The 14,018-nt window shown below is 35.9% G+C and overlaps 1 protein-coding gene across 1 annotated transcript in view; it reads left to right on the top strand.

Moving 5' to 3' along the window:
* The window catches only part of LOC140155391 (uncharacterized), a 105,429-nt gene extending 95,312 nt beyond the window's left edge, over window positions 1–10,117 (top strand). The window contains exon 3 of the mRNA XM_072178220.1: window positions 6,421–10,117. Coding sequence (XP_072034321.1) covers window positions 6,421–7,242 — 822 coding nt within the window. The 3' untranslated portion in view covers window positions 7,243–10,117. The remainder of the gene's footprint in view (window positions 1–6,420) is intronic.
* Window positions 10,118–14,018: the final 3,901 nt, after the last annotated feature.

Raw genomic sequence — 14,018 nt, 5'->3', positions numbered from 1 at the left:
CCGCTTAAAATTCGATGTTAGATTCTTTTGTGTTGTAAACTGTCATCATTCTTTTGTCTACGTGTAACACGGGTGATAGAATGCAGTTTAAAATACCCTTCAAGGCCGCATCATTTCACATTTAGGTGAGATAGCTGGGTCCCCGTAGCGGGCTATGGCTGCCATTGAGGTGTAGGAATGCGTGAAATTGGATTCGTCTATAGGAGGAGTAGGTGATCGGATTATGTGATAATACTCGAAATTAAATACTACAAAATAATAATGTCTTTGCAATTTGCAAAAAATGTAAAAATATTGGTTACATGACTGACATTTTGCCATTACCACTTTTGACAATTTCCAGTGTTTCTTGGGTTTAACAAAAAAACCAGAAGGAGTCTTTGGGTGAGAGAGAATGTATTGAAAGTTAAACAATTCGTATACATGAGACTGATACGGCGTCTGATATACGCGTTTCCAAAAATTAATACTTAACAATTTATATGATACAAAATGAAACAAAATGATGAAATAAACAAGATTGTTCAATTGCATTACGTTGTTCGCTGAGAAGTTAACGTCAAATTTAGTCTCAAAAATTTGATCTAAATTGCTCAACATGGTAATTCGGCATGTTGCTGCGTTGGTAATCTAATCTTGATGACTTTCTCGTTGTTGGCATAATTGAAGCACAATTTCATGAAAGTAGGGTCGACACCGTGACTGTACTCTCTCCAGTAACACATTACAAACGCGCCATTATTGATCTTGTATCATTGTCATGGTAACACACTTTTAATTTGAACTAACAAAATCAGATGAAATTTCAAACGTATTTTTCCGACCAAGTGATGAAATGTAACAGCCGAGGCACATTTTATCAATGCAACCATACAGTTACAAAAGTTGGCTCCGCTCTATCTTAAACGATCATATCGTAATACTTATAAAACGAGAAAATATAACCCGTACGGCAAGAAAATCATATTCATTTGCATTTCATATTTACATATGATATTATTGCATTTTCCAAAAGAAAAACAAAAGCCTTTATAGTGGAATAGGCTGAATAAAAGCGTTTTGGATGTAAATATTTCTGTAATATACTTACTTATGATGCATCTACATGTAAATTTAAAAGTTCTCACCAACAGACCGATATTCAAGTCTATAACATGAAGTAGAAAATGACGAAATTTTACAATACTACATTTTTAGGAAGGTACCGCGTCGTCTTGCTAATGTCTTTCTTGCCTAAAGCACATGAAACGGCTAAAAGCAAGTTTCCATCGATAAAAATGACGTCAGGATGACGTCACTATAAAGCGAATATGGTGCAAAGATAACGCGCTACAGAAGAAACACCATAAACTCGTGTCAACTGCTTGAAGGTAAAGGTGAACTGGTAAAGCAGTTTATCGAGAGCGATATTCCATACAATGTTATATGGCGGGTAGATTTTACTCTTCCGATTTTAAACATATAATTTTACTACTGGGTCAGTCCATGTCGAAACAGATTGAGTGTACACCCACCCTCTTGGATTTTGCTCTCCTTTGGCTCAGGGGTACCTTTCATGGATCCCTAGGTGAGGTCACAAGAAAAAATTCAAATTCCATTTCGTTTGCGAATGGCGGGCAATCAAAGTTTGGCGACCTCGACCAAAATTGTGAATTTAAGGGGTCCAAATGACAAAGTGCTCTCTTTGAGGGCACTTTCTTCTTAATTGAATCAGTTGTGATCCTCTTTTTGAATGTGGTCACTCACTGGCTGTGTCTGAAATACCTAATGCCAAAAAAGATAGATTTCGGAATTTCGTTGGGATTTCAGAGGGGTTCAAAATCAGCACTTCGTACTGTTCAATCAAATTATCTTGATTTTGAAGGACCCATGATAATGTCACAGTGCACTTATAGGTCCTAATTATGTTCAGAATGGATTAACCATATGCCAATGTCTATGAGCAATTAAAAAAAGAGAAATTTCTAGACCCCTACAGAATTTTAGGCCACCCCTAAAGTGGTTCAGCCACAAATGGCACTTAAAGTCGGCAAATTTTGACCCCTAATAACTTTAGGTGTACACCAGATATGAATTTCTAGTCTTTTGCATCTGAAAGAATGTAGTTTAATGTTATTAGGAACATAAGATTTGTTTTGTATTTTTGTGTTTTAGTATTAAGTTGACGCTTTCAAAAATAGTCATTTTTGCCTAACATACCATGCATACAGGATACGGTACAAAATGCCAATTTTAGTATGATATTTTTTTATATTTTTGATCACTTTATAGCGATTTGTATTATTTATCCTGATATTTCAAGTTGCTCTTGAGTCAAGTAATAAGAAAAAACTACTTTCTAATCCTCTGTATGGATTTTTAAGGGGGTCAAAAATGCACTTCCTGGCAACGATGCACATGCAAAGTACAGGTTATGGGGTCAAATTTTCAGAATGCTCCCAATTATGTCAAGTAATATATCAAATTACTCGTATGGTTATGAGGTTTCCAAAAATGTATAGGTTGTTATGTTTCAGACCTTTCAGGAGGGCGCTATGACGAAAAATGTTCATAGGTCAACGACCTTTTGAAAGTATCAAAACACAAAAATACAAAACAAATCTTATGTTCCTAGTAACATTAGACTACATTCTTTCAGATGCAAAAGACTAGAAATTCATATCTGGTGTACACCTAAAGTTATTAGGTGTCAAAATTTGCCGATTTTAAGCGCCATTTGTGGCTGAACCACTTTAGGGGGCCTAAAATTCTGTAGGGGGTCTAGAAATTTCTCTTTTTGAATTGCTCATAGACATTGGCACATGGTTAATCCATTCTGAACATAATTAGGACCTATAAGTGCACTGTGGCATTATCATGGGTCTTTCAAAATCAAAGATAATTTGATTGAACAGTATGAAGTGCTGATTTTGACCCCCTCTGAAATCCCAACGAAATTCCGAAATCAATCTTTTTTGGCATTAGGCATTTCAGACACAGCCAGTGAGTGACCACATTCAAAAAGAGGGTCACAACTGATTTAATTAAGAAGAAAATGCCTCTCAAAGAGAGCGCTTTGTCATTTGGACACCTTAAATTCCCAATTTTGATCAAGGTCGCCAAACTTAGATGGCCCGCCATTCGGAAACGAAATCGAATTTGAATTTTTTTCTTGTGACCTCACCTAGGGGTCCATGAAAGGTACCCCTGAGCCAAAGGAGAGCATAATCCAAGAGGGTGGGTGTACACTCAGTCTGTTTTGACATGGACTGACCCTACTGTGGTATTAAAGGCGAACAAGAAACCGACAGAAATTAAACCAATAAACTTATTTCGAAATCATCAGTTGTATGGATAATGCGTAGGTAAAACGTCACACTGAAGAACAAATAGACATATTATAGTCATTTTAATGACAACCAGAATGTGGAATGCGCGCCTTTATAGTAGTTTGTAAAACATGCCGGTACAAGGTTTATCGAAATCAAAATGGTTCGACAAAGTAGGTGAATCGATCGGTGACGACTTATATTCAATTGATTAAAAAGAAAGGTATTGTTTTCTTCCTGAAGATACAGTGTCAATAAAACGAAACATGTGAAGTTATGAATGAAAACAGCATCCGCGTCATACATTATTGATTCTTTCTTTGCATAAATATTGTTGATATCAAATTTTGAAACTTAGAATCATTTTTTCTTCACGGGTATGTCCAGAAATTGATTTTTTTTTTAATCAGATGACATTTATGTTCTTTGTCTTGAAACTGCTCAGTGTGACGTGAAGTCCTTTAATTCTTAGTAAAAGTTAAATTGCATGTATGGTAATATTGAATACAGTATGAGAAATTTTGGTCTCCACTACTGTCCACAGGGGTAAACAAATCAAAAATGCTCCGATTTTGTTCAAAATGTTTTACCAAGCAGAACAATTTGAGACCACTTTGATCAAATTTGGAGCCTTTCTGATTTTTTTTACCCCTGTGGACAATGGTGGAGACCAAAATTTACATTTGACCTTGATGCCTATAACTCAAGAACTGTACATCGGAGATATGTCAAACTATCATAATAATGAGAGGAAAACATTGGTATGCATGTTACCCAGAATCGCCCTGCATACGCGGCCATTTTAGTTTTATGCAAATTAGCATTTTTCCCCTATTTCGTTTTGGGGATTTCTTTTAGAGATACTTGCAACAAAAATATTGATTTTCTAATTTTGTCTAGCTCAAAAGTACATTGAGTCGTCTATTGTTTTTTTTACAATGTTACATGGAATTTCTGATGTTAGTCATGCATCAGGATCCACATGAATAAATAATAGCACATGTGATGTGATCAAGCAAAATCAGTCGGAAGTCGGAAATATTGATTTTGAGATATAGCCAAACAAAGGAATTTTGGAAAACTATTTGTTCAATTTCAATGGGTTTTCTGCAAAATGCAGCTTTGTAAATGTATTTCACAATCCTTTTTTGCAGAAATATGATTTTGCAGAAATATGAGTGAAAAAATCAAATCTGGCGTGAAAAGGCAACGCGCAACTGCATTTTTACTTGGATTTCAAAAATAGCCACCGAGTCCTTATTAATGGTCACACGCCAGTGATTTTACAGTTATGGGAGGACAAGATGTTGATTCAGCTGTCAACTATAGCATTGGAGCCAAATACCGCAAACTTTTCAATCTATTGGCATTTTTCAACTTTATTTTGATACAAATTGTATGACCATTACAGTGATAAATGATTAGGATCTCTTGGTGAGAAAGGGGTGGAGATATTCAAGTCTTCATCAATTGTTCGAATAATATTATCTTCTTTGGATGTGAAACCCTGCACAACTGAAGAGGATAGTTTGCCTCACCTAAATCCAGGGCCTGCCTTAAGGGAAGGGGTATGAACGTTTGGACAGTATTATTGTGGAACATACATATTGTGGAATACGAAGAAATCATTAAAATTGATATTTTTGATATTTAACAGTACTCGAAGTAAACTTTATAAAGTGTATGTAGGTGGGATGAAAAACCGACGATCAATTGAAAATTTTGACCTTTCGTATTGAAGATATGGATTTTTTTCCCAAAACACACAAAAAAATTAGGTCTTTTTGGGAAAAATATCCATATCTTCAATATGAAAGGTCAAGATTTTCAATTGATCGTCGGCCTTTCCTCCCAGCTACATACACTTTAAGACTATATCATTAAATTTATAACATTTACTTCGGGGACTGTTATATCTCCAAAATGTGAAAAATATCAAATTGTAATAATTTGTCATAAAATTTGTATTATATCGTGAATTTCATAAATGAAAATTATTTGATATCAGAAAGACATTCTTCGTATTCAGAATGCAATTCGATAGGTCTGATGTGCTCTCATGTCCCACAAAAATGCTGTCGAAACGCTCAAAACGCTCATTCCAGTTCCCTTAATCCCCTAAACTTTGTGGATACTCGTGTTTGAAAGAATTGCCCTAATTAACTTCCATTAACGTTGACCTGTTGATCGCTAGTCAACATAAAATCCTAGATAAAAATCCTAAGGCAAGGTTACGTGGCTTTGCAGACTTTAGTCAAAGCGATGTGCATTTTATCAAGAAAAACATACGGTGTGCTTAAAGCAAAATGCTCAGAATACTTTACAGTCAATCCATTGAGCAAGTTTTGAAGAAGGTGTATTTTTGTTTTCAATTGCAAGAACAACAATCTAACAGGATATAAAAGACAATACAAACGGGACAAGCATTTGTCCGAGAGTTTCCTTTTGCCGATAGGAAGAATGAAAGAATCGAGTAAAGTGAAAAAGATAAACACACAGATAAAGAAAACTAAGGGTAAGGAAATCAAGTGGTATACACAACGGAAAGTCTGCAAAGCCATGCAACCTTGCCTTAGGATTTTTGTATCTAGGATTTTATGTTGACTAGCGATCAACAGGTCAACGTTAATGGAAGGAAATTATGGCAATTCTTTCAAACACGAATCACCACAAAGTTTAGGGATTAACGCAGGCCTTGTAGGCTTAGGTTTTAGGTGGGGCAAACTATCATCTTATTGTAGGCTTTTACAACCAGAGAAAGACAAAATTGTTCAAAACAATTGATGAAAACTTAAATATTTCCACCACGTAGTGGTCATATACAGGGTGTATCAAAATAAAGTATATTGTTGAAAAAAAAACCCAATATATTAAAACGTTTGCGGTATTTGATCTCAATGGTATTGTAGACAGCTGAATCAACAGACAAGCCCGCAAATGTTGAGGTTACCAATTATGAGTTGTCCGTTGCGACCTTTCCGCTAAAAGGAATGATAAACATTGTCACGGGCTTTGTTCTTCTTTTTGACATTTTTAACTATAATGAAATCATTTGGTTAGAAATTATTACCTCTAAACGTATCTTTTGTATTTTTTTCATTACTGTTCACAGGAAATTCAAGATAATAATCAGGAACAACTTGAAGAACTTGCCTATAAAATCGCAGAAATATTAAAAAGTAATTATGAGAATGATGAGGACCTTGTAAAATCACTGAGTAAGCGACAGGCCAATAACCGGCCTGGAAGCGGTCTTCCGATGAACGTTCCCGTTAAAATGTCCGGTTTTGCATTTGGTAAAAGAGATGGTCAACTTGTAAGAAGATCGGCGGGGGCCCAAGCCAAACCTGTCAAGTTAGCGGGATTTGCTTTTGGAAAACGTGGTCAACTTGTGAAGCGGTCGTCTGATGATAAGTTAATGGAAGATGAAGAAGCAGAAAAACGAGCTGCACTCGATGCATTTACCTATGGAAAACGGCGTGATCCATCTGGGCTTTCTGCTTTTAGCTTTGGTAAACGACGCGATCCTAGTGCGTTAAGTGCGCTGACCTTTGGCAAGCGAGGAACGAATCCATCAGGCTACAGTGCTTTCACTTTCGGCAAACGTGGACAAATGGACAATCTGCATGCTTTTAGTTTTGGTAAGCGCGGCATGGATCCTTCTAGTCTTGGCGCATTTAGCTTTGGTAAGCGAGGTCGTGATCCAAGTGCTTTAGGCGCTTTCAGCTTTGGTAAACGGATGGGAATGAATGCTTTTACATTTGGTAAACGGGAAGATTTAGAAGAGGACGGTGCCTTCGAGGATGAGAATGATGACGAAAAACGCGCTAAATTGAGCTCCCTCACGAGTTACACATTTGGTAAACGAGATACGCAAGAAGCTGCAGCTGAAGATAATAGATTAAATCAAGAAGAAACACTGAGAACCGATTAATAGAATAGAAACACCAGCTGCAATTCTAGTCTTTATTGCAATCTGGGAACATCAACATTTATTTTTATGAAAAAAATAGGAAAACTTTGAAGAAGATTAAAGTACAAATAATAATAATTTCATGTGCAGATAAAGTAAATATAGTGGGACAATAGAATCTTGCTGGAGATTCAATCAACACAAAGCACGCAGTCAATTTGCTTGTTACGTGATTAGGAATTCAACGATTTCACAGGTATAATATTTCAATAGGGTTGAAATTTGGGAGATATTTTGATCAATGCAGAAACATCTGGAAGGTTACGCAAAAACGATTCATTCTGGAATGACGTTACTGACTATTTAAAACGTCATATATTGCATTACCGTGACTGCAGTCTATTTGCCTAATATTCCAGAAGTAACTACATTCGTATGTAAGCTAGCTTATTTGTTTGTAGAATGCACATAGTATTTAGCAAAAATAATCCCATAATTTTTATAGCGTTGCCAGGGATGTTAGTTAATTGTAAATTTGATTACTAAGAAAATTTTTAAAAAATGTACTTGACAAATAACCGCATTATATCACCATGTGTTTCAGGCATGGTATTAGAAAACCCATGGTGGCGCTCTATTTTATCTATTTGCTCGTCAAAAGACGCAAAATCGATCAATGATTAAAAACTTAAGAATATGGTGTGGCTTGATTCCAATTCAAAATGTAACCAAAGAATTATTGACATCATTATTCAGGGCTAACAAGTATGTAAGTATGTAAGAATTTTCATGTATTATTATATCTGTAAACTCATTTTTATTTTTATTTCCATTTCTGCAGCTATGGGGAAATGGTAATTTAATATAGGTTATTCTATTTTTCTTTCACATAATTTGAAGCAAAATGCTGATTGCATTATCAATATATATACATAATTAAGTATTTCCTTAAGGAAATTGTGTGTGAAAGAATGGACTGGGCACTATTTGTGTCATGATATCAAAATAAACTAACAATCGATTTTTTCTCACCTGATAACACAATGGCATTATATTTTATTATGGGCCTACAGTGGTTTCCACCTGGCCTTGCCCAAGTATGTTTGAATGTGTCTCGAAAACGACGAATTTGTTTGGAATCATGGTAATAGTGTTAATTGCTATCTCGAGTGTAAGTATTTCTGACGCGAATGTTACATGCAATTTTCCGTGGCTTCTTCTCCTTGAATCTTAGGCGGAAAAACACAAATAAAAGTGGCTCATAGACAAAGCGGCTACAGCGCCAAGCCGACCTCTGTACTGCGCGGCCGATTTTTGCTGTTGTACCTTAGAATGGAAAAGTACTCAAAGCAAGGCACAAATCTCTACGTAAAAAAGCCAAATTAAAACAGTTTCTAAAATATACCTATCTTTTGTGCAACACTGCCATTTTAAACATTTGTCAGCTTCCGTGACATATCAGTGAGACAGCCGATGCTATGTAGGCTCAATTGCTGTTATATAAGTATTAATTGATTCTGACATAAAAGCCGTCGGCTGCTACTATACGTTCACATCACGTTTGAAATCATAATATCCCTTCCATTTTATATGAGCCACGTTTCGATACAGCAACACAATTAGCGTCTAAGTACTAATAAAGAGTAAAATAACTTCATTAGATATGTATAAGGTACCTATACGTGAGTGAGTGAATTAAATGTAAACCTATATTACGCCCATCACACGTATGTTGTTTTGGTTTTCAATACCACCTTTTGCCTTCGGATAAACTTATTTTAGATGTCAAACTTTAAATGCCAGTTTGGCTAAAATATCAGTTAATTGCATCTGATGATCATGTATCGTCGAATTTTTTGACTCTCCAGATTTCTTGTACAGTGCGGAACTTGTATGTTTTGACTTATGTAAATGTGAATGAAATGAAGTGTATGTTACTAACAAAGAATACAACTTACCAGCAGCGCCACCTATAGTTCGATCAAAAAACACATGTCTCTCTTTTGCTTGCCAAGATTTTTATTTAACCTGTTTCATACTTTTTATCGCAAATAGAAATTCTTAAAAATACAGGGCACATAAGTGGCTTAATCTGACTGAAACTGAGACACTAAAAACAGCATTATTAGTTTGTGATACAAATCTAGCTGATCATTTGTGCTAAAAGTAACAAGATGGATTTGAGAGAAAAGTCCAATATTAGCATATTATAATGTTGATATTTAGTGACCGACATCTGACATTCCATAATAGTACTAGGTATCTGCATCTTCATAGAAAAATTGTAATTAGTTAATTGACTAATCTGTCTGTTCTTAATTAACAGAAATTATACTAGGGTGTAGAAAATAGCGTGTATTTATGGATGGGATCATCAATGTAACATAGCAAAAAACCTTGTATATGTATTGAAACGTTATTGACAAGTAATTTTGTGTTATCTCTCTAATTCATGATAAAACATGTTCTTTCTGTGACATAAGGTAGTGTATTCAAGAGCGCTAACGCATTGCGGAGTTCAAATATATAAAGCCGGAAATTATTCCGGGTGATTTTCGTTACCTCCGTTTCACTGTGTAAGCAGAGAAACAACTGGGTATGGCCAGAAGACGGCGTCTTCTATTGCGCATGGGCAAACGTTTGCGTTCATGAATATCGCCTTATTGATTTATCACTTTGCACTTTTTATTCCAGGAAATGAATATTCATAAGATTTAATTCTTGCACAATTTTCCCATATTTATTTATATTTTATTTATATTGTGTGTTACAAAAACACGTTTTGACGTTAAAATGTATGATAATTAAATTAAGAGTAAATGACATAATCCAGAAATGGACAATGAATTGTACACTTATTTTTGGCAAATAAATCGAGATATTGTACTTTGGAGAATCGTTTTGGGTTTAGTTGTTTTATGTGTCGACTGGATTTACAGAGTCCCAGGCCTGTTAATGCCCTCCAGAATGGTTCAGCTAATTGTTCCATGTGGTGAATCCTTAGAAGAACAGCTCTCCTCTCTTGAAATGAAACAGAAGCAAAGGGTTCTTGACTTTTGCAGAAATTTTCTTTTTCTTTTTGTTCTTTGGTCCATTTTAGGAACACACATGGGATGGATTTTGATCCTTTTTGATTTTTAATGATAGTAAAGTAAAGTATAACTAATTAGTATTATTGATTTCAACTTTGATGATACCAATAAAAATAGTTTTAATATAGTTGATGTCGATTAAATTAAAATTGGCTCTTCTTACAACATCTTCTGTGAGTTAATTTATTTTGAACATTATTGGGCTAATCAGCTCATTCAACCCTAAAAGAGTTAACATAATATTACCAACCAAGACATAAATGTTCACCAATTCACTTTCGGCAAATCCCATAAGCATTTATTTGTGTTTGAACACATGATCACAGTGCTATCGCCCCGGTATCTCATAAATCCTCATGATGGTAGGTCGAATCCAATAGTTTTTCAACAGTCACGCATGGCCAATTTGTTCCGGCCACTTTAATAGTTTTGGGACTATGGGCCGAGGGACCTCCGACTAAGACTATTGACAATAGCCTGGTACTCCCCACTACGCATGCGCGGCAGCCCCTTATCTGCTTGAAGGACTCAATTTGTTTTGTTCTGCGCATAAAAATCCGCAGTTTTTGATTTCAATAAGCAGACTTGGTTTTCAATAGGCAGACTGAAGATTACTTTCAAAAGATAATTCAAGTACAAGCCTTACAATTGGTTGTTATAGAAACAAAAAATAACGGGAGGTATTTATCATTTTCCATCCCGGTATTCAAAGATCTATCATCTGAATATAGCAGATGCACCACTCTACGCCCTGCTAGCACAATTCCTCTAGCCCACCTTAAAAGGACAAAAGCCCATTTCAAATCAATTGAAATGATCTCATTGCAACCATGTGGTCTAATCGTTCAGGAATTATATAGAGACAGTGAGACGCTGCTTATTTTATTGTCCCTCAACAAAAGGATTTTTATTCTGTTTGTAGTTATCATTGATTAGGAGCGAATTGGAAGGTCAACTCTATTGGTAACTGGCGATTAGTTGAGCAGATACACGTAATTCCATGCAGGGCGTATTTCTATTGGTTACTTTCCGCCAGTACTAAAATCATTATTTACCTGGTGTTGACACTGTGTGATGTCGCCACACCTATGCAGACATCATTACTGCCCACTTCATGGCGGTGATGTTTGCTGACTATGTGCGCATCGATGTGAAGTAATTAGGGGCCCAAACGCAAAGGCTTATGGGGATTATTGGAAAATAATATTTAAAACGCAATTTCAATCAATGAATTTTTAACATACAGGAAGCTGAGTGGCAACAAAACTAAACAAAATCTCACCCAAATCTTGGGGATAGAGGCTGGCGTTTATTGAAAAAATCAGCCAAAATTTACTAAAAATTACGATATTAATTAAGAATTAAGAAATGGGACAATCCACAAACAAGTCTCACCAGGTATTGAAGAGACTTCATAAAAAGCAAGTAATAGAAAGGGGACAATCTACTGGCGAGATTCTTCAAGATTTGAAGAAATTCTAGACAATGATATCATTTACCCTCAACTGCAAATGCAAGTGCCTCGCTAAGAAAGGAATGGACACAACAAAGGAATGGAAATAAAACGGGAGACATGATTGGCTGTACCCCACTTAAGTGACAACTGAATGAGAAGGACACTAAATTATCTCAACACTCAAGGACACAAACCCACCCTTGCACACCAAGAGTGGAAACGTGCTCTGAAAATTGTAATGACCTGAATCAATAGCTTAAAGGAAGGCCAAAACTTTCAAGTGGACTTGAGAGGGCTCAAATGAAAATAAGAGGATAATACTCTGAACTTGGATGCACGTGAAAGCCTGAGATTCCCAGATGCTGATACAGATCCTGGTTCTCATAATTCGTTGTGATCGCCATGTAATGCCGAACTTCAATACCATCCAATAATAATACCGTCCACATCTGCATCCATTTGTACTATTCTGCCCATAGAGGGCGACATTTCCGATTGTGTCATAGTGATAAGCCACTGTTGTCGTGATCGCTCGCGCTACAGGCCAGTCAAACTATGAACTGACCCACCACTGTTTGCAACAAAATCCATTGAGCTCTGTTGACCTTGACCTATTTTGTGATGTTACCTATGCAACCACACGTCCAGAACAATGCATCTTTTCTCAGTTTGATTTATTTTTGCCAAAAGAACAATTTGAGACCAGATTTGAGACCATTTTTCAATTCTATAAGCGCCTGTGGACACAGATTTTGACCTCTGACCATTTTGCCTATAACCCAAGAACTGTATGTCTGAGACCGGTCAAACTATAATATTTTTGTATCCTAATGATGAGAGTAATACATGGTGTGGATTTTAACCCGAGTTGATCAACTGCAACATGCAATTTCACACCTAAATGGCCATTTTGAATTTATGCAAATTAAGCATTGTTCCTCTTCTTGGACTTTGGACTTGGGCTATCGACTTCGGACACGATAAGGCAGCGACTGCATGCAGTATCATTAAAGACTGGCATTTATAGAGCCGTAATCAATTTAACGAGCTCGATGATTACCCATATACAAACCATTCTGATTAATGGTGAAAATGTTAACAAATAATGCTCGAGCATTAACAATTCATGCTGTCTGCACTTGGAAACATTTTACTGCATTGTATTTGTTATTAAATGTCCATATACCGCTTCTTTTGTGAGAATTATTACAGTGAAAATCGAAGCTGATGACCTGTAGCCCAAATTCACCGTCTGTTCATGCACACACACACACAACAAAAAGTTGGCACCAAAAAGCTCGCCTCTTAACTTACTCACAGGAATAAAATCTTCTTTTGGTAATCCTTGTTCAAAGTTCTTCTTTTTTCTCCACATTCCCAGAAGATTTTCCTAACCCTTGTTGATATCATCTAAATCTTGAAAGTATGTTCTCTCTGAAGACTGTTTGAGGATGTTGAGTAGTAGAGAACGCGGTATCTAAATAATCCTGAAACTATGCCGGGATCAGCAATCAGCAATGCTCCTAGCGCAAAATGCTATCAAGTAACTCTATTAAAGGCAACAGGATTCCATTGCGGCTTATTTCTTTCCGGAATGTTAAGACATAAATGCGATTTGCTAACATTCATGTTATCCCGGTATGTTTTCATGCTCAGCTTATTTCCGTCTTTTCCGTGAATGTTCAATCTTTTACGGCTATGGTTTACCTTAAGGTTATTAATTATTTTAAACTGTTGTGATTTGGTAGTTCACAGCATCTTACGAATGGTAGTGAGCTTTGGCAAAAACTGTATTGCTCAATTCATAACGAGTGTGTAGAAGAATTAAAATATCACAGATATACTTTTATAGGTGCTGCGGTTCTTGAGTTACGTTGTAAAGAGGGCTGAAACAACAACACTTTTGTAAAACGTACATAACTCATTAACAACAATAAATTAAGCAAGTTTGCAAAGTATATGATTTGCAGAATGAACTTTTGCAAAACATCAAGGTGTTATTTTTCAATAATATATTGATCTAGATAATGAAAATCGATTTTTAGGTTGCTTCGACCAACAATACCTCGTCTACCCTTAAATCACTCATGTGCTAATTTTAACTCAAATACAGAATTTCAACCTATTTGTAGCAAGAAAAGGCCACAATACGCATAACAATAATTCGACTCAAATTTATTGTGGCAGGAGAAGGACATTCTCTGTCCTATTTCTGATGTAGTGAGTATAAAGTGTAGAAATAGCAGGAA

Source organism: Amphiura filiformis, chromosome 6, assembly GCF_039555335.1.
Source record: "Amphiura filiformis chromosome 6, Afil_fr2py, whole genome shotgun sequence".
Classification (NCBI taxonomy): Eukaryota; Metazoa; Echinodermata; class Ophiuroidea; order Amphilepidida; family Amphiuridae; genus Amphiura; species Amphiura filiformis.
The sequence above is the reverse complement of the archived record's forward strand: the minus strand, read 5'-3'. Positions and strand labels throughout refer to the sequence as shown.